Genomic DNA, 25,596 nt, shown 5'->3' on the forward strand with positions numbered 1-25,596 from the left:
TGTATTGTGCTGTAGGTTTTCTATGTTTCTAAAAAAATCTGGAAATTTGAAGTGAATAAAAAAAAATAATATTTTATGCTAATAATCCTGATCGGAACTGTGGCCATTGGCAGTGCTTTGAATCATAGAAAATGACAGCACAGAACTAGGCCCCTTGGTCCCATCTTGTCCATGCTGAACCATTTGAACTGCCTAGTCCCATTGACCTGCACCCTGGACCATGGCCCATCCTGGTACCGATCCAAACTTCTCTTAAATGTTAAAATCAAAATAGAATCCATCACTTGTGTTGGCAGCTCGTTCCACACTCTTAGCACGCTCAGAGTGAAGAAATTTCCCCTCATGTTCTCCTTAAACATTTCACTTTTCACCCTAACCAATGAACCCTAACCCTAGTCTCGCCCTTAACCGATGACCTCTGTTGTAGTCTCACCCAACCTTAGTAAAAAAAAAGCATGCTTGCATTTACCCCATCTATACCCCTGGAGTGTTTATTTCCCCCGCCACAAGTGGTTGCAGACATATTAATATTTCCCAGCATTTTCTATTTTAGAGTGTAGTATTAGCACGGAAGAAATATGAAGTTTTCTGGTCCATATGGCTACAAATCACCCCATGGCATATTATCCAAAGGAGTCATTTCTGTTCTGAATAAAATAAGATCTACAAAAAGCAGTTGTAAGTGCCTCGATAGCTATTGTTATACAGAATAATTTCTCAAGTGTATCTGCAGGTGAGCAACTGTGTATACTCCTCAAAACTTCGGCAAAGCAGTTTGTGGTTTTATTTTAGCTGAACTTCCCTGAGCACCTATTAGCATTTTGATATCGTCCTTGCTTTAGATATGCACCTTAATTGGATTTGATGTCTGTAGGGAATAATTTCTTACAAGGTAAACACTACGAAATTTAGAGAGCTAATTATTATCATAAAGGTCACGTCACATAACATCATTAATGATATCTGGTGATCAAACACGATTGTCAGTACTGGGAGGTGAGGTGTTCGACTTCAATACAATAATCAAACATTGAATAAGAGCATATGTTTATAAAGTGTAGTCCCAGGTAAATACTGCAAGTCTTTGTTACTTGATGATTAATTTTGTGTACCGAATGCTAGTGTATCAGGCAAGCTCAAAGTTCAAAGTAAATTTATTATCAAAGTACGCACATGTCACCGCATACCACCTTGAGATTAAGCTTCTTGCAGGTATTCACGTTAGAAGAAAGAAATACAATTAAATCAATGAAAAATTACACACAAAGGCTGACAAACAACTAATGTGCAAAAGGAAGACAAACTGCGAGAACAAAAAATGATAATTAATACTGAGAACATGAGTTGTAGATACCTTGAAAGTGAATCCATCGGTTATTGACTCATTTCAGTGTTGTGGGGAGTGAAGTTGTCCACGCTGGTTCAGGAGCCTGATGGTTGAAGGGTAATAACTATTCCTGAAACTGGTGGTGTGGGACCTCAGGCTCCTATACCTCTTTCCCGATGCAGCAGCGAGACAGAAACATGCCTGGATGGTGGATATCTTTGATAATAGAAGCCGCTGTCTTGTGTGGTATTCTTGCAGATGTGCTCAATGGAGGGAGGGCTTTTCCTGTGACGGACTGGGTTGTATCCACTACTACAATCTGTAAATTATTGTCTGGAAATCTAACATTGTAACTGGTGATCTAATAGGTTGAAAAATACCAGACAGGTTATTATGATTTGCTTTAAGTGGTGTGTTTAAAAATTAGGCAGTGAATGGACAGGATCCATCAAAAACGCCTTTTGTACAGTGAAGTGTGGAAATGTAGGTGGATATGATGTGGAATGATAATTGTAAGAATTGATGTACAGTATTTATCCCTCTAGTTCCCTTTTTCAATTTTTTGAAGTAACTATTTTCTAGATTTGTTTTAAAACTTCTTTTTGAGCATTTTTGTAGCAAAATATTTTCTCTCAACCTGTGGAGCACTGGACAGGTGAAGTGAAAGAGCAGCTGCTTGCAACTTAGACCCTTGTACTCTGGTGTTTTGTAGAGTGGAGGTTATCCAGTTATACAGTATGCATGCAGACCAACTTGTCTACTTAAGTTCGGCCAATATTCCTCCAAACCTTTCCCTTCTATGTACGTGTCTAAATGACTTTCAAACATGATAATGAAACCTGTCTCGATCACTTCCTTGGGTAGCTTGTTCTATATACCCATTATTCTCGGATTGAAAGAAGTTGCCCCTCAGATATCCTTTAAATCTTTCCTCTCCCACCTTATTCTATGCCCTTTAGTTTTAGACATGTATTCTGGGAAAATGAATGTGTCCATTCAGCTTATCTGGGCCCTTCATGCCCTTGTAAACCTCTGTAAGGTCACCCCTCAGCCTCCTACACTCCAGTGGAAAACTCCCAATGTGTCCAACCTCTTTATGATTTAAGGCTGCCTAGTCCAGCTAACAATCTTGTGAATCTTTCCTGCACCCTTTCCATCTCAATGATGTCTTTTCTGTACCTAGGCGATGAGAACTGCATGCATTGTTCCAAGAATGATCTTATCAACATTTTGTACATGATCTCCCAACTTGTACTCAAAGGTCCTCTTCCACCAGGTTTTGTGGGCAGAGGATGGGTGAGGGGTTTGGGAGGGAAATACGCGAGTGGTGAGTGGAAGCAAGAAATCAATGTTCATGCCATTAGGTTGAACAGATAGTAAAAGCTTTTTCAAGTATATAATAAAATAAGAGAGATGAGAGTGGATATAGGACCACTAGAAAATGAGGCCACAGAGGGGGGATCTTATTGAAACCTTTCGAATGTTGAAAAGCCTAGACAGACTAGATGTGGAAAGTATGTTTCCTATGGTGGGGGAGTCTAGGAAAAGAGGGCACAGCCTCAGGATAGAGGGGTGTCCATTTAAAACAGAGATGCGGAGAAATTTCTTTAGCCAGGAGGTAGTGAGTTTGTGGAATTTATTACCACAAGCAGCTCTGGAGGTCAGGTCATTTGGTGTATTTAAGGCAGAACTTAATAGATTCTTGATTGGACACAGCATCAAAGGTTGCGGGGAGAGGCCGGGGAGTGGGGCTGAGGAGGGGAATAAAGGATCAGCCATGATTGAGTGGTGGAGCAGATTTGATGGGCCAAATGGCCTAATTCTGCTCCTATGTCTTATGGTCTTATGGTTGAAGACTGCCAAAATGGTGTTGCTCCTCCAATCTGCATTTGGTGTCATCGTGGTAGTAGAAGAGGCCATGTTGGTGTGAAAATGGGAAGTGGAATTGAAGTGGTTGGTCACTTGGAAATCCTGATTGTTGTGGTGGATGGAATTCTTTGAATTTTCAGCTGTTTAAGGCAGTCCCTTGTCTCCAGTGTGTTCCATTTTTACATAATTTTAATAATTATGGAAATGTAGCCCCTTCAGAATCAAACTCAGGTTTATTATCACAGGCGTATACTGTAAGATTAGTTGTTTTGCAGCAACAGTACAGTGCAATACATAAAAATTACTGTAAGGTACAATATGAAATTTTAAAAAATGCAACTGTGCAAAATAGTGATGTAATGTTCATGGATTTATGGACATTGATGGAAGAGGGGAGGTTCCTGTTCCTAAAATGTTGAGTGTGTGTTTTCAGGCTCCTGTATCTCCTCTCTGATGATGGTAATGAGAAGAGGGCATGTCTTGGGTGGTGAAGGTACTCAATGATGGATGCCATCTTCTGGAGGCATCGCCTTTTGAAGATCTTCCTTGATCAGTATTCCAGTGGAAAATCCCTTCATTGATGAAATCTTTCTTTGTATTGATTGCACCAGTCAGCACTCTGGCAAAGCTGTCTCATCCTCTTTATAGTTGTGAATGGTCTAATTCTCCCCTTATGTCTTGTATTATTGTCAGCATTATACACCACAAAGTCTCAGATTGAATTCCGTCAGTTACCTTCTTTAACCTCGATCTGCTGGTTTAACAGTAAACCACTTGTTCTGCATTGGATGCATCCGTTTTATATATTTGCAGTCTTTTAATCCAACTATCCTTTCTATTCTGGTTTTGGGTAATAAATTCTTCATGTTTTGGCTTTATGACTTCACAGGCTGAAGTAATTGATAGCAGGCAACACATCTGAATATTTTAGTAGTGGTTGATATGAAGCTGTTTCTTGCTGTCTTGAATAACAATTGATCGCACCAGCAGGTGGCATAGCTGCATTGTGAAACTGATGAGATGATCGGTGTACTTCACAGTCTTGTACCTTTATTACTGTGGGGCATTAAAGCACTGTGTGAATTGACAATAAGTAGGCAATAAACCAGTTTCTGAAGTGAATCATTGTTTAATGTCTGAATGCAAGTAAAAAGCCACTAGTTTCTGTGCTGTAGTTTTAGTAGTGATATTGATGGGTTCCCTGTTTTTCTATCAATGCTCATTCTTTTCCCAAAGCAACATACTTGCTAAATTTGTACAAATTTGTACAGACCTTCAGGCAGTTTTTGTGTGTTAGACCAGGTCCATCGAGTTAAGCTGTCTAAATTAATTTCAACAAGGTCCTTTTACACCCAATAATGAGAGAATGCTTTTATCTGGTGTTGGGTGAAGAGAAGGTGATTGAACTCTGTACCACACTGTTGATATGTCTGTTTATTGGGAGGACACGCTGCATGATGGGATATATAGTTTCTTTGTGTTTTAAACCAATACCAATATTTACAGCATCAAAAATACACATTATAAATAGGTAAAGGAAGGTAGTATTATATACAGACTTAAGTTTTGGGAGACAAGTTGTTGTACTGACATTTAATATTCAAAATTTTAGGGGATATGAACATCTCCGGTCAAGCCAGCATTTATTGGCTTGCTAGGCCATGTGAACGGGTAGTTGAGAGTGAATTGCATCTGAAACTTCAATTTATCTTTTTTGCAATGGGACTTTGTAGCACATTGTACCTAATAGATGATTTCTGAATATGCACAAAATGTGGTCACTTATTCACTAGTAATCCCCCCACTTGTGGTTTTTGTGTCTGTACTTTGGACTTTAGATGTGGTGGCGTGAAATATGAAAAAACCAACTTTGTTAACGTTCAAATGTAGGCAGTAAAACTCAGAGAAAGTAATATGTGTGCATTTGCATGTCCTGGAAATTCCAAAGCTTGGTTAATTTGTTTCAGAATAAATTGATTAATACTGGATTTTGAATAGTCTGTAAATTTGGATGAGTAAAGCATACTTTGTCCTGCTGTTCTATTTAATAAAGAGATGACTGATCTGTTTGTATCATCAGCTCTACATTCATCTCTACTTGCACTAACATATCACCACCTTACTTTATCAAGAAATTATCTCCCTCTATCTTAAAAGTAGTCACAGGTTTTGCTTTCCCGCTTTTTTGAGTAAGAGACTTCTAAAGACTACACTGTCTGAGAAACATTTCTGTTTCATCTCTGCTTCAGATGGTGAAGCAAAATAAACCTGTTAAAGTTCTGTGTAATTATAATGCAGTTGCCATTTGTTAAACAACTCCTTATTTCTAACTTATCATTCCATGTGCCAGTTTCTCTTTCTATCCAACTCAACTCAATCTACCCAATTCCATCTGCTGCTCTTGATTTTTTTTTCTCATTCTGCTCATCAATTTAATCTTGGTATGTAACTGTCTCTGTTCTTGAGGTACTCGGGCATTTATTTAGAAATACATCACAGTAATAGGTCCTTTCGGCTTGATGATTCTGTGCTGCTTTGCTACGCCCACATGACCAATTAACCCACTAACCCAGTATATCCTCTCCCCTCCCACTGTCTTCTCCTATCATTTCGGATCTCCCCCTCCCCCTCCCACTTTCAAATCTCTTATTAGCTCTTCCTTCAGTTAGTCCTGACGAAGGGTTTCGGCCTGAAACGTCGACCGCACCTCTTCCTAAAGATGCTGCCTGGCCTGCTGCGTTCACCAGCAACTTTGACGTGTGTTGCATATCCTTGGAATGTAGGAGGAAACCGGAACACCCAGAGGAAAACCATGCGGTCATGGGAAGAATATACAAGCTCTTTACAGACAGTGGCAGGAATTGTACCTGGGTCGCTGGTGCTGTTATAGTGCTGTACTACCGTGCTGCCACATTACCTGATCTGTGTTATTGCCCAATACTATATATAATTGTATCTCTCCCTCGATAGGTACATATTTTTTGACTTCATTTATGAAATGCTGGCAGTACTTTATCGTTCTAAAGTCACTATGAGCAATTGCTTTGATCCATTGCACTGCACTTGTTGAAGGCATTACCATAGTGCTATTAGGAAGCAAGTTCCAGAATTGTCTGCAGTGTGGGAGGGAGCTTGCAGAATGTCAAGTTTAATTGTCATTCAATGATGCGTGAATGACCATCAATATAGCCAAATGAAACAGTGTTACTTGAGGGCCAAGATGCAAAACACAGTACCAACAGTCATTCTTAGCACATATAAGACAGCAGTAAAATACACTGTCGTCCTTATATATGACGTAGGTGGTCATGGTCTTTCCATGACCATGATTGTTCTTAGTAAAGTTTTCTGCAGAAATGGTTTGTCATTGCCGCCTTCTGGGCAGTGTCTTTACAAAGATGGGTAACCCCAGCCATTATCAATACTCTTTGGAGATTGTCTGCCTGGTGTCAGTGGTCGCATAACCAGGACTTGTGATTTGCACCAGCTGCTCATATGACCTTCCACCACCTGCTCCCATGGATTCACATGACCCTGATGGAGGGTAAAGCAGGTGCTACAGTTTGCCCAGGGGTAATCTGCAGTCTAGTGGAGGGAAGGAGTGTCTTACAGCTCCTTTGGTAGAGATATGTTTCCATCCCACTACCCAAGTAAAATACAGTCACACACAAGTACCTGAATCCACGAATGCTGCAGCAGTCTGCAGTCGAACAGAATACATCTTGTCTTCTACTAAATGAACTTGGAGGGCAGTACAAACTCCAACATGAATGCTGCACCACACCACCTCCAGCACTCCAGTGAAGTACACTGACTCTGCATCTCTCATGGGTGGTTGTAAACAGGTGACACTGCGGTTTGAGGCCTCGCTGTGACGGAGGCCATGTAGCTCCTCCGCTGTTTGCCAATAAAACAGTGAATTGGACTCGCAGCATTCCATATTATCAAAGTCCACCAGGGTCTTGCAATCACAAGAAAAGTGACTGAGACAACCACTCATTGTTAGACTGTACACCGACGTCTCTGTGACGCAGGCAACAGCAAAATCTATACCAAGCCCAGCTCCTTCAGTTTCCCTGCCAACGAGTAACTCGCTGATGGGGTAGACCTGCAGTGCTTTAAGTTCTTAATGTCCACCGGTGTATTGTGATTATAACAAATGCATTTAAAAAGACAGCTACACCTTTGGTTGGCCCCGTCGAAGCCGCTGTATCCCAGAATGTTGGTGTACTTTGTCCCCTTTCCTTGCTTGAAAGTAGAGGTTGTGGGTTTGGGACATGCTATAGTGGAGCTTGGACTGTATATACACTATGACCACTAGTGGATGGAATGAATGGTTACTGTCGAAGAAATGACGTCAATCTGTTGTATTGCTTTGTCCCACCTCAGGTTGAACTACTTAATATTATCGAAGAGGTGAGAGTTTGAATAACATTGGAATCAAAGTAAAAACATCTATAAGTATGAATAAATGGGTAGTTAAAAGTTCCCAATTCATCATCAGCACCAGTCTATGTGCCATCAAGGACATGTGTACAACAATGTGCTGGAAAAAGGCCGGCAATATCATGAAGGTTGCCACCCACCTTGCTTTATGGACTATTTGTCCCACATCCATCAGAAAAGAGACTACACAGCATCCAGGCCAGGGGCACTACACTCGTTAAAAGTTACTTCCGCCTCACGTTCAGGCTGATCAACCCATTAACACCCTGCATCCTACACTACTACTACATACACATCACCTTACGTACATACAATCAGTCAATGAATAGAACAGTTACTTGTACATTGTGTTTTATGGGATTGCTTTTATATTTCTATTAATTGTGTTTATTTTTATTGTTAATTATGTTCTTTATGCTTATTGTGTTTTAGTTTGCTGCATTGGATCCAGAGTAACAATCATTTTGTTCTCCTTTACAACTCGTGTTCTAAAGAATGACAAGAAACAATATTGATCTTGAATCTAAAGCTATAAAAGTGGGCATTTTGTCTTGGTGTAGGAAATAATTTAAATGGGTTTAGAAACTGGATTGAGTTTTAAAGAAGGAATGATGTACAGATAGTAAAAATTCCCCTCTATTCCCCATTGTGAGTGGGTAATATTGCCTAGATTAATGAGTTGCTTCATATCTCTCTACAGACGATCTTTTCATTTTACCTTTCACAACATATCTGCAGTGTAAACCCACCAATGTAATCCTAATGTCTTCAGATTCTGAGCATACCAATTCTATCTAAAGCTTTTGTTTTTTTGTGTGTTTTTCTGTCCTGCATGCATTCCCTGACCTTTCAATATTACTTTGTAATCTTTTGACTACATTCAAAGCAAATGCTAAATCTAGACGAGACCTACCTAGTTCACAGACAAGACTGAATCTTGAAAGATTCTCTTGGTACCAATAGATTAGTTTCACCCATCTAGAGTAAATGTGTTAATTTCTTCCAGGTTTTTCCACCTGAGAATTGCCTTTCCATCAGTTTTAGCAATTTAGATTGTATTTTATGGTGAACACAAATTCTGCAGATGCTGGAAATTTAGAGCAACGCACACGTAATGCTGGAGGAATTCAGCAAGTCAGGCAACGTCTATTGAAATGAACAAACAGTAGATGTTTTGGGACAAGGTCCTTCAACAGGACTGAAAGGAAGGGCGAAGATGCCAGAATAAGGTGGTGGGAGGAGGACAAGCGAGAAGGTGATAGGTGAAGCCAGGTGGGTGGGAATGGAGATAAAGTAAGAAGCTGGGAGGTGATAAGTGGAAAAGTCCTTCAACCTGAGAGTGGCCTCATTGTGGAAGAAGAGAAGGCCATAGATTGACATTTGGAATGGGAACGGGGATAGGAATTAAAATGGTAAGCCACCAGGAAATGCAGCTTTTTTTTGAAGATGGAGCTGAGATGTATGACAAAATGGTCCCCTAATCTACGTCAGGTCTTATCATTGTAGAGGGGGCTGCACCAGGAGCACTAGATGCTGCAGAAGACCCAAACAGATTTGCAGGCGAAGTGTTGCCTCACTTGGAAGGACTATTTAGGGACCTGGATGGAGGTGAGGGAGGAGGTAAATGGGCAGGTGTAGCACTTCTGCCACTTGCAAGGATTAGAGCCAAGAAGGAGATTAGTGGGGAGGGATAAATGGACAAGGGAATCACAGATCCCTGTCGAAAGGTGAAGATAGGTAAAGATGTGTTTGGTGGTAGGGTTCTGTTGAAGATGGCGGAAGTTGCGGAGAATGATGTGTTGGATGCAGAGGCTTGTGGTGTGGTAGGTGAGGACAAAAGAGACTATATCACTGTTAAGGTGGTGGGAAGGTGGGGTGAGTGCAGATGACTGGGAAGTGGAGGAAATATGTGTGAGGGCAGCATCAATGGTGGGGGGTAAGTGAAACCCTGTCCTTTAAGAAGGAGGACACCTCTGATGTTCTGGAAAAGAAAACCTCATCCTGGGAACGGATGCGGCTGAGCTGAAGGAACTGAGAAAAGGGAATGGCGTTTTTGCAGGAAATAGGGTTGGAAGAGGTATAGCCAAGATAGCCGTGAGGATCGGTGGGTTTATAGAAGGTCTCGGTGACAGTTTGTCTCCAGTGATGGAGGCAGAGATCGAAAAAGGAGAGAGAGGTGTTATAAATGGACCAAGTGAATTTGAGGGCAGAGTGGAAGTTGGAGGCAAACTTGATTAAATTGGCAAGCTCGACATGGGTTCATGAGGCAGCACCAATGCCAGTCATCAATGTAGTGTAGAAAGAAAAGGTGGTGCTGCTGAATGCATGCAACAGCTCACTGGTAGTTGTTAAGAAATTTGACTAAAAACTAATTTTCCGTGGTGAATTGTGTTAAATTATCATCGCAAATAGCAAGGGGGCAAGGGGGTGGCAAGGCGAGTTCGGGGAATGAGCCAAGATGGTGTGTTGTAGAATCAATGCAAATGGAGTGAGCCAATTGGAGAGGAGAGGTCGAGGCAGAGGAGATTCAATGCTGTAACAGCTGGCCTGGGTGCGAGGTTGGATTGCTCTGAGTGCTGAGCTGACTTGAAGAGTTTGAGAGTAGCTTTGAGTTGGGTGGCAAAATCTGGGCCCAGAGTGAGTCGCTGGGCGGCATGGTCTAGGCCTCAAGTTCTTCTCATTAGCCAGGTCCTAGTGCAAGGTGTGATCCGCTGTTTGGACAGTTTAAGTGCTGGCCCAAATCGGAGGCGAGAACCATCTTCGCGATGGTCACTCCTCTCTCCATGGTGCAGAGGCTATGAAGACTGCCCTGGCTGTTGTGCTCCATGCCCGTTAATATGATGAAGTGCTACGTGGGGCTTTGGGCCTACTCTTGGCTGCTCCAGGGTTTGGATCTGAGGTCTCAATTATGTTGGAAATGTTGTTTGCTTCAATTGTTTGCATGATTTGTGTTTTTGCCCCCTTTCTCTTACACATCAGGTATTGGTCTTTTTTTTAATTTTTTTTCTTTCATGGGATTCATCTTGCTTTGTGGCTGCCTGTAAGCAAACAAATTTCAAGGTTGTATAATATATACATTCTTTGATAATAAATGTACTTTGAATCTTTGAAAGAGTTGGGGGAGCTTTACCAGGGAAGACTTGAAACATGCAGTGTTCCAAGTAGCCAGTGAAAAGGCAGGCATAGATGGGGCCGATGTGGGTGCCCATGGCTACCCCTTGATTTTGGAGAAAGTGGGAGGAACCGAAGGAGAAATTTTTGAGGGTGAAGACCAGTTTCCACCAGATGGAGGAGGGTAGTAGTAGTGAAGGGGAACTGGTCAGTTCTGTTGTCAAGGAAGACGTGGAGAGCTTTAAGCGATTTATATATTTTACGGTACTTTTATTTCTTTCATTCTGTTGTCCTACAGCTGGACAAGTGGTTAAGGTGTCAGTCTAGTGATCTGAAGGTCACTAGTTCGAGCCTCAGCTGAGGCAGTGTGTTGTGTCCTTGAGCAAGGCACTTAACCACACATTGCTCTGCGACGACACCAGTGCCAAGCTGTATCGGCCCTTGTCCCCTTCCCTTGGACAACATCGGTGGCGTGGGGAGGGGAGACTTGCAACATGGGCAACTGCCGGTCTTCCATACAACCTTGCCCAGGCCTGTGCCCTGGAAACCTTCCAAGGTGCAAATCCAGGGTTTCACGAGACTAACAGATGCCTTAAAATAAAACACAGCTGGACAGTATGATTTTCCATCTCTATTTTTTTAATCTTTATGCACATTGCCGTTGTTGCTAGCTTCTCCACTTACTGTATTTTCAGTGTCTTGTTATAAATGATTAATGTCCTGTCTATTGTTAAATCCATTTATCGTTAGCTATGTCATCCTAAGGGATTAGATTCCATCTTCCCCATTTTTGTCAATCTCTAATAAAAGTCTTTCTGTCACACCGTTTAATTGTACATTGGGACCCTGAATTTCCAGTTCCTTCCCATTCTTCGTATAAAGTTTAACATCTTATGTTTTCATTCTAACTTCTTCCCTCCAAACATACAGACATGCACATATACTTAAACTTCCAAATGGGGAGTTTACAAGAAACATTAAAAACTAGGAGCACAAGTCAATCTAGTCTAGCGGTTCCCAACTACCGGGCCATGAAGAAACGATATGAGTCTGCTGCACCTTTCCTCATTCCCTGTCATGCTCTGTTGAACTTGAACATAGGGTTGCCAGCTGTCCCATATTTGCCGGGACATCCCGTATATTGGGTTGAATTGGTTTCTCCCATACGGGACCACCCTTGTCCCATATTTCCCCCCCGCTAAGGTAGAGCATTCCTATGAAACCTTTCGTGCCGAAATGGCGTAAAGTGAAGAAGCAATTACCATTAATTTAAATGGGAAAACTTTTTCAGTGTTCCCAGACCCAAAAAATAACCTACCAAATCATACCAAATAACACATAAAACCTAAAATAACAGTAACATATAGTAAAAGCAGGAATGATATGATAAATACACAGCCTATATAAAGTAGAAATAATGTATGTACAGTGTAGTTGGGAAGAGTAAGCCAAAACTGATTTGTGGGAAAAAAATTGGCACGTATGCGCATGCACACGCAGGTGCCCGCGCAAGGCTTCATGGTCACGATAGTCTTTCCTGGGGTAAACCCAAGTGTGCTGTATTTGACTGCTACTTTTGTCCCTTATTTGGGAGTGAGAAAGTTGGCAACTCTAACTGTAAAAGACATGTTGAGGTGAGTTTAACCCTACTTGAACACTCCATGCCCCCACCCCCGGTCGGCCGGTCCACAAGAATATTGTCAATGTTAAACCGGTCCGCGGTGCAAAAAGGGTTGGAGACCCCTGATCTAGTCGCCAAAGCCTGTGCTGTCATTCATATGATCATTACCAACCTTTTACCTCAGCCATCATTCTCTTACCTTTTTTCCATTGCCTTTCATCCTTTCATTCCATTAATTTTCAGAAGCCTGTTGATCTGTGCTGTGAATGAAGTCAGTGACTAAGTTTCTACAGCTATCTAGGGCAGAACATTCTAAATGAAGAAATTTCTCCTCATTTCAGTTATAAATGGCATACTGCTTATTTTAAGACTGACTCCCTTAGTCAGTGAAAATATGCTGTTGGCATTTACCTTGCTGAAACCTCAGGGTTTTGTGCATTTCATTGCGGCTGAGTCTCATTTTTCTAAACTCTAGAGAACAGAGGTGTACGTACTTGCTGTTTTCTCATGTGACAGACCTGCCATTGTAGGGGCATTTGCTAGTTATTTGCCGTGTTGTATAACATGGGCGATAGATGGTCTTTCCATGACCATCTATTCTACAGAAGTGGTTTGCCATTGCCTTCCTCTGGGCAGTGTCTTTACAAGACAGGTGACCCCAGCCAGTATCAATACTCTTCAGAGGTTGTCTGCTTGGTGTCAGTCGTTCCCTGACCAGGACTTGTGATATGCTCCAACTTCTCACGTGACCATCCACCACCTGCTTCGATGGCTTCACATAACCCTGATCGGGGGATAAGCAGGTGCTATACCTTTCCTAAGGGTGACCTGCAGGCTAGCAGAGGGAAGGGGCACCTTACACCTCCTTTGCTAGAAACACAGCTCCACCAGGGACAGACTGGTGAATCTTTGCTTATATCTCTTTATAGCAACCTGCCCTTTTTTAGGTAAGAAATCAAAAATTGTAAAACTTCAGGTGTGCTGTCGCCAAGATTGTTTAAAACTTCAGTAAGATATCTTTGCTCTTGTTCTCAAATCCTTTTATAATAAAGGCCAACATACTGTTTGCCTTTCAAAATGCCTGGTGCACTTGCACGTTCATTTTCAGTGAATTATATACGAGGAGCACTCTCTTTCATTTTCCATAATCTTGTTCTTTCCAAAGTATTCTTCAGCCGAATGCGTGACAGGCCGTGTGGAATGCAGAACATATTTTTGCCTGCAGAGAAGTGAGTCCATCTGCAAACTATCCAACTCGATTTAGTTCCTTCATTCCTTCACAGATTTCTCTTTATGGGATTAGCTTTATTTAATTCTCACGTGTACATGGAAACATACAGTGAAATAGTTTGCTTTGCATCAAATCAAATTAGTGAGGATTGTGCTGTCATTGCATATTTAGCACCAGCATAGCATGCCCACGATTCATTAACCCTAACTGTATGTTTTTGGAATGTGGGAGGAAACTGAAGCACCTGGAGGAAATCCCTGCAGTCGCAGACAACATGCAAACTCCTTCAAGACAGCAGCAGGAATGGAACCGCAATCTTAACTAGACACTAGAATACTACAGCACAGTACAGGCCCTTCGGCCCTCGATGTTGTGGCGACCTATATATTCCTTTTAAAAAAAAGTACTAAATCTACACTACCCCGTAACCCTCTATTTTTCTTTCATCCTTGTGCCTGTCCAAGGGGCTCTTAAGTATCCCTAATGTTTTAGCCTCCACCACCATCCCTGGCAAGTCAATCCAGGCACCCACAACCCTCTGTGTAAAAAACTTACCCCTGATGTCTCCCCTAAACTTCCCTCCCTTAACTTTGTACGTATGCCTCTGGTGTTTGCTTACCTGGGAAACAGGTACTGGCTATCCACCCTATCTATGCCTCTCATAATCTTGTAGACCTCTAACAAGTCCCCTCTCATCCTTCTATGCTCCAAAGGGAAAAATCCCAGCTCTGCTAACCTTGCTTCATAAGACTTGTTTTCCAATCCAGGCAACATCCTGGTAAATCTCTGCATCCTCTCCGTAGATTCCACATCCTTCCTATAATGAGGTGACCAGAACTGAACACAATACTCTTAAGTGTGGTCTCACCAGAGATTGTAGAGATTTGCAACATGACCTCTCTTCTCTTGAACTCAATCCCCCTATTAATGAAGCCTAGCATCCCATAGGCCTTCTTAACTATCCTATCAACCTGTGTAGTGACCTTGAGGGATGTGTGGATTTGAACCCCAAGGTCCCTCTATTCATCCACACTCTTAAGTAACTGACCATTAACCCTGTACTCAGCCTTCTGGTTTGTCCTTCCAAAATGCATCTCCTCACACTTACCCGGATTGAACTCCATCTGCCACTTTTCTGCCAACTCTGCATCCTGTCTATATCCTCTTGTAACCTTCGACAACCTACAACTCCATCCACAACTCCTTCAATCTTCGTGTCATCCGCAAACTTACTCACCCATCCTTCCGCCTCTTCATCCAGGTCATTTATAAAAATCACAAAGAGCAGGGGTCCCAGGACAGATCCTTGCAGCACCCCACTAGTCACTGACCTCCAGGCAGAATACTTTCCTTCCCTCTGCTTTCTTCCTTTAAGCCAATTTTTTATCCAAACAGCCAAGGTTCCACTGATCCTATGCCTCATGACTTTCTGGATGAGTCTCTCGTGGGGGACCTTGTCAAATGCCTTGCTGAAATCCATGTGGACCACATCTACCGCCCTACCCTCATCAATTTCTTTCATTACCTCTTCAAAAAACTTAATTAGGCTCGTGAGGCATGACCTTCCTTTCACAAAGCCATGTTGACTATCCTTGAGTAGACTGTATTTCTCCAAGTGCTCGTAGATCCTATCCTTAAGAATCCTTTCCAACAGTTTGCAGACCACTGGCGTAAGACTCGCCGGTCTATAGTTCCCAGGATTCTCCCACCTTTTTTAAACAGGGAAACTACATTTGCCATTCTTCAATCCTCCGGCACCTCCCCTGCAGCCAAAGAGGATTCAAAGATCATAGCTACTGTTCCAGCGATCTCTTCTCTCACTTCTCACAGCAACCTGGGGTATATCATGTCTGGCCCTGGGGACTTATCAATCTTGATGTTTTTAAGAAGATCCAACACTACTTCTTCCTTAATCTTCACATTGTCCAGCACACAGGCCTGTTCTATTTCAAGGTCAAGGTCCTTTTCACTTGTGAATACTGAAGCAAAGTATTCATTTAGGACTTCCCTAACCTCCTCCACCTCCAGGCACATGTTGCCTTCTTTATCATTTAGCGGCCCCACCTTCATTCTTGTCATCCTTCTGTTCTTCACGTACGCATAGAACGCCTTGGGGTTTTCCTTAATCCTACATGCCAAGGCCTTCTCATGCCCCCTTCGAGCTCTCCTAAGTCCTTTCTTAAACTCCTTACTGGCTACCCTATATTTCTCATGAGCCCTTCCTGCTTCTTATATCTAACATATGCTTCCTTCTTCCTCTTGACAAGTTGCCTCACGTGTTTTGTCAGCCACGGTTCCCTTTTCCTACCATTTTTTCCTTGTCTCAGTGACACAAACCTATCCTGAACCAAGCACAAGTGGTCCCTAAACTTCCTCCACATTACTCTGTGCTTTCACCCTTGATCATCTGTTTTCCATTTACTCTCGCTAGTTCCTGCCTCATCCCTTCATAGTTAGCCCTTCCCCAGTTAAGCACTTTCCCATTTTTTCTGTTTTTATCCTTTTCCATAGCTATGCTGAAGCTAGGGGAGTTGCGGTCACTCTCACCAAAATGCTCCCCCACCAAGAGGTCTGCCACCTGACCAGGTTCATTACCCAGAACTATGTTTGTAGATCCAGTGTGGCCTCTCCTCTCGTCGGCCGGTCCACATACTGTGTTAGGAATTCTTCTTGAACATACCTGACAAATTCAGCCCCATCTATTCCCCTTGCAGTCAGGAGGTGCCAGTCAATATGAGGGAAGTTGAAATTACTCATAACTACAACCCTGTATTTCCTGCACCATTCTAAAATCTGCCTGCTTATCTGCTCCTTGGTGTCCCGAGGGCTATGTGGGGGCCTATAGACTACTCCCAGCACAGTGATTGATCCCTTCCTATTTCTGACTTCCACCCACACCGACTCCCTCTGCAGCGTCTTCCCTTTCGATAGCCGTGATACTATCCCTGATCAGTAATGCTACTCTCCCCCCCCCCAACTTTTCTACCTCCTATCCTATTCCTTTTAAAACACCTAAACCCCAATACCTGCATCAGCCAATCCTGCCCTTCCTGCAGCCAAGTTTCAGTAACGGCCACAACATTGTAGTTCCACATACTGATCCATGCTCTATAAGTTCATCCTCTTTATTCCTAATACTCCTAGTGTTGAAATAGACACATTTCAACCCCTCTAACTGGCTACATTTATGTTTTGTCCTCGCCTGTCCTTCCTCACCAACTCAGACCACATAGCATCATGCCCTTGTCCTTCTACCCTAATCTCTGCACTCACATTCTGATTCCCACCCCTCTACCAAACTAGTTTAACCTGGCATGTAACAAAATGTGCCAATCGCTTTACTACTGTGCTGCCCCACTCTACCCCAAGCTGGTAACATCAGTGCTTGTGGTTCACAATTACCCCTGAATGGAATACCTTGTTTTCCTATTTCTAACAAAATTCCTAATTACTGTTTTCGTAAGCCATCCCTTTTTTATTTGTAGTGTATTTGAGGCTGCGTTCAGAATCTTTGCTTTCCCTGTAGGAATTCATTGCTTCAAACTTGAAATTCCTGTGTCAGGCTGCCCATTTGCCATGTCGGTCTGTCTCTATAGTTGCTAACTTGTTGTATCATTACCGTTGACTAACCTGTTAATATTTAACCTCCAAATGTTTATTATATTTTTTTACCTGATTTGTTCCTTGTCTTGATTTCAAATTCTTTGATCTTGAGCTAGAGCAATTTTGTTGGCAAGTGCTTCCCACCAGTGTTTTTGATTATATGGTGATGTCATATGATATTCTTGATCTTGGAATTGGTGGACATCACTACGATGGTGGTGGGGTGCAGATAGCATAGTGTTGGTAAAGGAACCAAAATAAAGTGTGATGTTGTTTAGTAATTATCCCTTGACGACAACAAGCACTTCAGCAAATTGTCAGTTGAAAATATCTATTGCATCAGTTTCTTTAAAAATAAAATTATCGATGTTATCAAAGAGAAATGAAAAGTTGTTCAGGAAGCACTGATGGAGGGAGAAACAATTTCACTTTTCATGTTGAGGCATATTCATATTAGTGAATGATCATGGACCCAGAACATTCATTGTTTTTCTGTCAACACAGATGCTACCCGACCTGCTATTTCAGATTTGTAGTGTCTGCAGTAATTTATTATGTGTTTTGTTTATGGGATGATTGTTTCTGAGCCATAGGTCTGTGTATGGCATTGTATAACTACTTGAAAAATGCTTTACATTTTAATAAAGGATCTCTGTTTACTTTGCAGGTTCAACATTAAAGTAAATTTATATCTGGTGGCAAACTTCATGCTTACTGGCGTTTCAGGCGGTGCTAAGTATGCTCAGAATGGACAGCTATTTGCTCGCTTCAAACTCACAGAGACTCTTTCAGAAGAAACTTTGGCCGGACGATTAGTAATGACCAAAGTCAATTCTGTCTTGCTGTTGCCAATAACTAAAGAGCGGTCCATGCAAGTCCAGGGAACCAAAGAAAAGGTTTATGAAGCCATGATTGAAGAGAAAACTAAGGAATGCATTTACTTGAGACTGACCAAGGAATGTTGCGAGGAACTTAAGCTCAGAGCAGATCGAGAGATACAGGTAAATTGTGCTTTTGCTGCATTCAAGATTGTTTTATAAATTTTAAGTGTAAAGCAACTTGTTGTGGAATGGTTGCTTCATTGTGAGAAATATAGAAAATTTGTTGGAGGAGTAGGCAATTTCCGCATTGGTTACACGGAAGAGATTCTGCAGATGCTGGAAATCCAGAGCAACACGTACAGAATGCTGGAGTAACTCAGCAGGTCAGGCATCATCTACAGTATGGAAATTGATAAGCAGTCAACATTTCGGACTGAGACCTTTCATCAGGATTGATAAAGAGTCTTGGCCAAAACAGCGACTGGTTATTCATTTCCACAGATGCTGCCTGACCTGCTGAGTTCCTCCAGCATTTTGTATGAACTTCTGCATCGAGCCTGTTCCATCATTCAAAGTAATCATAGCTAACTATCTCAATACTATATTCCAGTTCTTTCACTATTCTGCCCAGAAATATATCAGTCGAAAATACATTTGGTAGTTTAGACTCTGCAGCCTTTTGTGATAACAAATTCCACCAGCTTCCCCCACCCCCTGCAGTATAAAAATTCTCCTCATCCATGCTCCACATATCTTTCCTATTACCTGAGATTCTGACTTCTGGTTCTATGCATTTCTGCCAGGGAAACTATTTGCATTCAATTTGTCAAGCTCTAATAAAATTTAATAAGCTTTGTATGGTTCCCTTCTCGTTCTAAACCTAATGTATACAAACCTGCATGATCTAATCCAGGGGTTTCCAACCTTTTTTATGCCATGGTCCCCTACCATTAACCAAAGGCTCTGTGGTCTCCCGGTTGGCACTGTCTGTATGGCACTTCTGCCTTTCCAAGAATCACCGAGTGTATGTTCACGGTTTTCTGTTGCTGAACACGTCAATGTTCAGACATGTTCTTCTGTACTCCACTGTTTTAATGTGTGGTTATTTGAGTCACTGTCACCTTCTGTCAGCTGGAACCAGTCTGACCATTCTCCTCTGACCTCCCTCATTAATAAGCTGTTTTCGTCCACTGAATTACCACTCACCTGGTTGTTCTTTTTTATTTTTAGCTCCATTCTCGGTAAACTTTAGAGACTGAGGTGTGCGAAAGTCCCAGGAAAATCAGCAGTTTCTAAGATACACAAACCACTCCATCTGGTACCAGCAATCATTCCATGGTCAAAGTCATTTATTCTCATTTATTCCCCTTTCTGATGTTTGGTCTGAACAATTGAACTACTTGGCCATGTTGGCATGCTTTTATGCATTGAGTTGCTGCCTCATGATTAGCTAATTAGATATTTGTATTACAGAGCTGATGTGCAGGTGTACTTAATAAAGTTGCCACTCAGTGGGTGATGGCCAAACATTGGCTTATCCACTGGTTACCCTGGCATTACCTTAAACAGCTGTGATGTTTCTGCTGCTGGACTGTCGAGTCATCAGCCGGGTCCATCCATCTTCAGATGTTTCATCCCCAAACCCGGAACATCCTCGGGACGGTGGGGCAGCAGAAGGTGATCAGTCTTCTACCGCTGACGGTCAGACATCCAGCTGCTATCATCCCTTCGCAGCCAAAGCCAACTGGACGCTCTCTCTGCTGCTTGGGCCATGGTGTTAACGGCTCTCTTCCTTCTATCCCTAAAGCTGCCATCACTTTCCAGCATGACATGGTGGGAAATCCTCTTGCCCCCACTTCGACAGGGAAGTTCCACATCTGCCAGCCTTGACATCTGCAGTCCGCCACCAGGTCTTCGTACCTCGCAAGCTTCCTCTCGTGAGCCTCTTGGCATCAGGTCTCCCATGGTACTGTTAGCTCTATCACCACGAGCTTCTTTGCCGTCACTGACAATAGTAGAACGTCTGGTCGAAGTGTGGTTACTGCTATTGGTGGGAATAAACACGTACATTTCTTTCTTTACCTGTACCAAATCAAATCAGTCAGTTGTTACTCGGAAGAAGAGGCTGCTACTTGGGGAAGTGAGGGTGTTCTGCGATGTCTATAGCATTCCTTGTGCCCTCCTGCTGAGGGTAATCTTCTAACAGATGAAATTATGATGGGAATAAATCATTTGTTTTTAAAATTCTATATTACTGGTGCTCAATTCAAACCATTGCTTAGGCTTTTAGTTATTTAACTTTAAAAATTAATGTTATTTTCTTAATGTTCAACCTGTCATGTCTCAGTGCAGGACCACAGATTTCCCCAAACTCTTTGTTGTAGTAACACACACACAAAATGCTGGAGGAAGTCAGCAGGTCAGGCAGCATCTATGGAAATGAATAAAGTTGAAAAAAGGAGGGTCCTGTCCGTAGATGTCCCCTAACCTGCTGAGTTCCTCCAGCATTTTGTGTGGGTTACTCTGGATTTCCAGCATCTGCAGAACCTCTTGTTATTTATTTTATTTTACTTAGAGATACAGTGTGATACAGGCCCTTCTAGTCCTTCAAGCTGCACCACCTGATAAAAGGTCTTGGCCCGAAACGTTGACTGTGCTTCTTCCTATGGATGCTGTCTGGCCTGCTGCATTCCGCCAGCGCTTTGTGTGTGTTGCTTGAAATTCCAGCATCTACAGATTTCCTCATGTTAGAGTTTTTAAACCACCAACAATCCACTGTTTTGTGTTTATTTTTTGTGGTGGTGCCTTCACCCTTTCTGCTGTTTACCTTGTGTTTGACTTTGACTGCGATGTGTTATTTGCTTAGTTCAAATAGGATTGAAACTAGTGGGAATGGAACAGTTAATTATCCCTCCAGTATGTGAAGAAAAGCACTGTTGCATTACTATCTTAAGCTCCTGTCAAAAATGCCTGCGTGTATATATGTAACCTGAGCTGAGTGTTCCTCAGTGAAAAGTTTACTCATTGATACCCCACATGTCTGCTTTAGCTGACACCCCAGGCAAAGGAGCAAGGGAATTCCCTTGGTCTGCACCTTTCAATCCACCAGTCTCTTCATACAATCAATACACCATCATCTGCCATCTCCACCACTTCTGACATGATCCTTCCAGCAGTCACATCTTCACCTCTGCTCTCCTTCCTGATTTCCCCAGGAACCAGTCTTTTCATTACTCCCTTGATCACTTATCCCTCCCAAGTCCTGGCACTTCGCCTTGCAATTTTAGGGTGGGTAGCACCTGTCTCTTCACCTCCTCATCACTACCAAAGGGCGTAAGTGGTTCTTCCAAGTGAGCCAGAGATTCACCTGTTCTTTGCTAACCTGGTCTTTGTGTTTAGTGCTCATAGTACAGCATCCTCAAAGCTGAGTACTTGTGGCTTTTTCTTCTTAATTTTAACACTACATCATTTGTAATATTTTGCCTTTATGCACAGCAAAATAAACTTGGCTTCGGTGTTTCTGGATTAGTGAAATGAAAACTATCTTCTGTTGTCACTCATGTTTGAATGTTGGGCAATGAAGAGTTAACTCAAGCAGTTGGCTTCTGACTCTCACCATTCAGATACACCCTTGAATAAAGGGAATTTGGACTTGTAAAGGGAAGGTAATTGTGGAGTCACACTACATCCAGTTTCATCGTCCCATAAAAGAAATGTGTGAAAATATGGATCACAAATCAAGTCGTAACCTTAGTGTTTGGCAGTCGGTGCTATAGATAGATAGGAAGCTGTAAGAGTTGTGTGTGCAAGTGAAAACTCCTGTAACTTGGGATAGGATGTGGGGGGTGAGGGGGAGAGCAAATATGAAATGTAAATCAAACATTACCTGTACTCATTATATGTAGGAATAGAGAGCCCATTCTCTGACATTCTTAATTGTAGCTGTGATGGGCAGATTTTACCTGAACGAATATGGAAGAATAGAAAAAAAGGAAGATTTCTATAGTTTGCTATTTTACTAAATTTTACAAGCGAAATACAAATTAAAGGTTTGTGCCGGCCTTGGAAAGAAAAATAACTTTCTTATCTCGGGCCCTTTCATGCAACAGGAAGAAGTAACTTTTAAGGTGAACTTTTGTCAGAATACACTGGCATAGACAGCTATTTCTAGAGCATCTGTCAGTGATGCAGCTATCACTGAAGTGAGATATTCCATCCATGTGAAGGTGATTCAAAAATGTGGCATAAATTTGAACTGGATTTAATAAGTATGTTTGCTCAGTGATATATTGGATTCAGTCAAGAATTTTAGATAATTATGTAATTATTGCCTTAATTTTGTTCAGAAATCTATTTCTGTTTGCCAGCATGAGGTTGTTTTGGAAAGTCACTTCAATTGTTTTTTGGGTTCCAGTTTCTCTAGCTAATGGGTAGCTGCTTGGAGAGGAAATGTCAGCCAATTCATAGCTACTCTTTTCATCATACATACTATTGAAACCATTCGATGCTGACAGGGGTACCTCAGATTCAGATTTATTTATCACATGTACATCACAACATACAGCGGAACGTATCGTCTGCATTAGCAACCAACACAACCGAGAAGGTGCTGAGGGCAGTCTGGAAGTCTCGCTACACATTCCGGCGCCAAAGTAGCATGCCCACAATACTCAGCAAAACAAGACAGAATTCAACAAAACAGATCAAACCAAGCAACAGCAAAATGAGCCCTGTTCCTCCCAACCACCCACCCACCCACGCGCAGCCCTCCAACCCCTGGACTGGCGGCCTCCAGTCTCCAGTGAACATCAAAAACCTGTTTTTATAAACTTGAATGTTTTAGAAGTGAAATGTATACAAATCTATTTGAAGTCTTTAGTTTTATCTTTGTGAAGACCACAATTGTACTCTACAATACATAGATGTATGTTGTTCTATTGAACATATTTTTTAACCACTGACAACTGGTTATTAATTCGTAGGTTGAACTTCAGTTTCAACTCAATCGCTTGCCCCTCTGTGAAATGCATTATGCCCTGGACAGAATCAAGGACAACAGTATTCTCTTTCCAGATGTCTGCATGTTTCCCACAATTCCCTGGAGTCCCATCAGGTATGGTGTGCCAACATGCTGACAGTTGAGAATGTGGCATTAATATTACATCAGTCATGCCGCTCACCACAGATGGCTTTATTGAAGCTGGCATCTAGATCTGGGCAAATTTCATAGTCCTCCTTCAGCTGTGTTTTCAAAAAACAGAAGGTTGGATTGACCATTCTGTCTGAGAGAGAAAAGCAGGTTTGAAAATTTGCATTCATCTATATTCATGCGCATAAAATTCAGTAAAAGGTAGTTAACCTGTTGATTGGGAGTAATAATTCATGTGAGATTAACAGCATGGAACTGATTTTCATAGCTTTTGAAATTAGAAACTTTTTTTTATGACAAGGCTTTGGTTGTTAGTGTGTTCATAGGAAAATGTGAAATATTCATGTAAATCTTAAATCCGCCAGTGTTTTTTTTCTTTACAGATGTGTCAACATATTGTGTATAAATTCTCTTTGCAAATAGTTACACAAAACAGGATTTTGTGTACCGCTTCCCTTGATGTCTTCTGTTTCAACTCCAGATATAATGATAAACATTTTATTAAAGACCTGCCTGCCTTCTCTATTTACAGTGCTGGAGGAGTAGCACACTTGCTAATTATACAGTGTTAATAGAATAATTGCACTTGGCAAGTGGATAAAATTGTGGATAGATATTTGGATCAATGGGAAGTGTTTAATCAGTCCTTTTTAGATGGAGAAGTTCTAAATGGTTGATGTGGCATTCCTTGCCCATGCGTTAATGGTTCTGCTTTATGTCCCAATTACTACAAAATATTGGAAACATTTACAAAGATTCTGAGTTCACTTTTGCTCTGTTTCTTGTGAATCCATATCTTGCAACATGCCTAATGGAGCATTTGTAAATCAATGAAAAAAGATTAGTCAATATTCCATGCTTCTGATTTTCACAGTTAACCATAGTATTTACTTTTTGGGTTTTTTTTTCCAGATGGGCAATATCTCTACAACGTCATTTGGATGTTGTAAATTTTAGGTATAATATCTTTTATTGAAAAAATCTATATCCTAACATTTTGTCATCAAGAGTGTCACGAGTTGCAAATAATTGTTTTGTTTTATCCTACTGGAGTAGACAATGGGACGAGCAGTTGGATCCCCGGCTGAATACTAAACAGAAGGAAGCTATTTTGGCGATCACAACTCCACTTTCCATCTATCTTCCACCTGTTCTCATCATTGGACCCTACGGAACTGGGAAAACGTTCACATTAGCACAGGCAGTCAAGCACATACTGAAACAACAGGACACAAGGTGAGTTTTCTGTGCGATTGTTTAAACTTTTTATTCCTTTTTAAGGAAATACTTGATGAGTAGCAACGTTGGATGGGTTCACCCGTGTGAAGTTTCAACGCTATATTGGTGACTGAAGGAATTTCACAAGGAATTAGCTGAACTGTATAGGCTAAGCGGTTCTTAAATTTGATCCTTGCTCTGTATTAGTCATAACTGAGATAGTGGGAGTAATAGTACAAAGATGAGAAAATCTGCTGATGCTGGAAATTCAAGAGTACACACAAAATGCTGGAGGAACTCAGCAGGCCAGGCAGAATCTATGGAAAAGAGTAAACAGTCAACGTGAAAGTGTGGCAGTTATCAGAAATTTGAGAAATCAATGTTTATGTAATCAGGTCGGAGGGTACCTAGACGGAATACAAGGTGTTGCTCCTCCATCCTGAGTGTGGGCTCATCTCAGCAGTAGAGGAGGCCATGGACTGACATATGAGAATGAGAAGTAAAATTGAAAAGGGTGGCCTCTGGAAGTTCCCACTTTTTCTGGCTGACTGCTTGGTGAAGCAGTCTCCCAATCTATGCTGGGTCTCACCAATATACAGGGGGCCACACTGAGAGCACTGGATATAGAAGATGACCCCAATGGACTCACAGGTGAAGTGTCCCCTCATCTGGAAAGACTGTTTGGGGCCCTGAAAGATAGTGAAGGCGGAGGTGTTGGGGCAGGCCTGGCACTTGTTTCGCTTGCAAAACAGTGGGGAGGGACAAATGGACAAGGGAGTATTGGAGGGTGTGATCCCTGCAGAAAGTGGAGGGGAGGGAAAGATGTGCTTGGTGATGGGATCTTGCTGGACATGGGGGAAGTTTTGGAGAATTATGTGTTGGACACGGAAACTGGTGGGGTGGTAGGTGAGGACAAGAGGAACCCTATCCCTGGTGGGATGGCAGGAGGGGCGGGGTGAGGACAGACATGTGCGAAATGGAAGCGGTGCGGGTGAGGGCAGCATTGATGGTGGAGGAAGGAAAGCCCCTTTCTTTGAAGAAGGGAGACATTCCAGATTCCATTTGGAATGAAAAGTCTCAAACTGAGAGCAGATGCGGCAGAGATAGAGAAACTGAGAGAAAGGGATGGCAGTTTTTTTTTTACAAGTAACAAGGAAGGAAGAGATATAGTCCAGGTAGCCGTGTGAATCAGTGAGTTTA

At 42.0% G+C, this 25,596-nt stretch overlaps 1 protein-coding gene across 5 annotated transcripts in view; it reads left to right on the forward strand.

Moving 5' to 3' along the window:
• helz (helicase with zinc finger) overlaps positions 1 to 25,596 on the forward strand; it is a 347,073-nt gene that overhangs the window by 121,964 nt on the left and 199,513 nt on the right. For 2 of the 5 annotated variants that reach the window (XM_063030618.1, XM_063030622.1), the window contains 4 exons: positions 17,876 to 18,209; positions 23,012 to 23,142; positions 24,091 to 24,135; positions 24,232 to 24,414. In XM_063030618.1, the coding sequence (XP_062886688.1) occupies positions 17,876 to 18,209; positions 23,012 to 23,142; positions 24,091 to 24,135; positions 24,232 to 24,414 (693 nt within the window). The remainder of the gene's footprint in view (positions 1 to 17,875; positions 18,210 to 23,011; positions 23,143 to 24,090; positions 24,136 to 24,231; positions 24,415 to 25,596) is intronic. The other 3 variants (XM_063030619.1, XM_063030620.1, XM_063030621.1) reach the window with 3 other exon arrangements.

Source organism: Mobula hypostoma, chromosome 22 (assembly GCF_963921235.1).
Source record: "Mobula hypostoma chromosome 22, sMobHyp1.1, whole genome shotgun sequence".
Lineage (NCBI taxonomy): Eukaryota > Metazoa > Chordata > Chondrichthyes > Myliobatiformes > Myliobatidae > Mobula > Mobula hypostoma.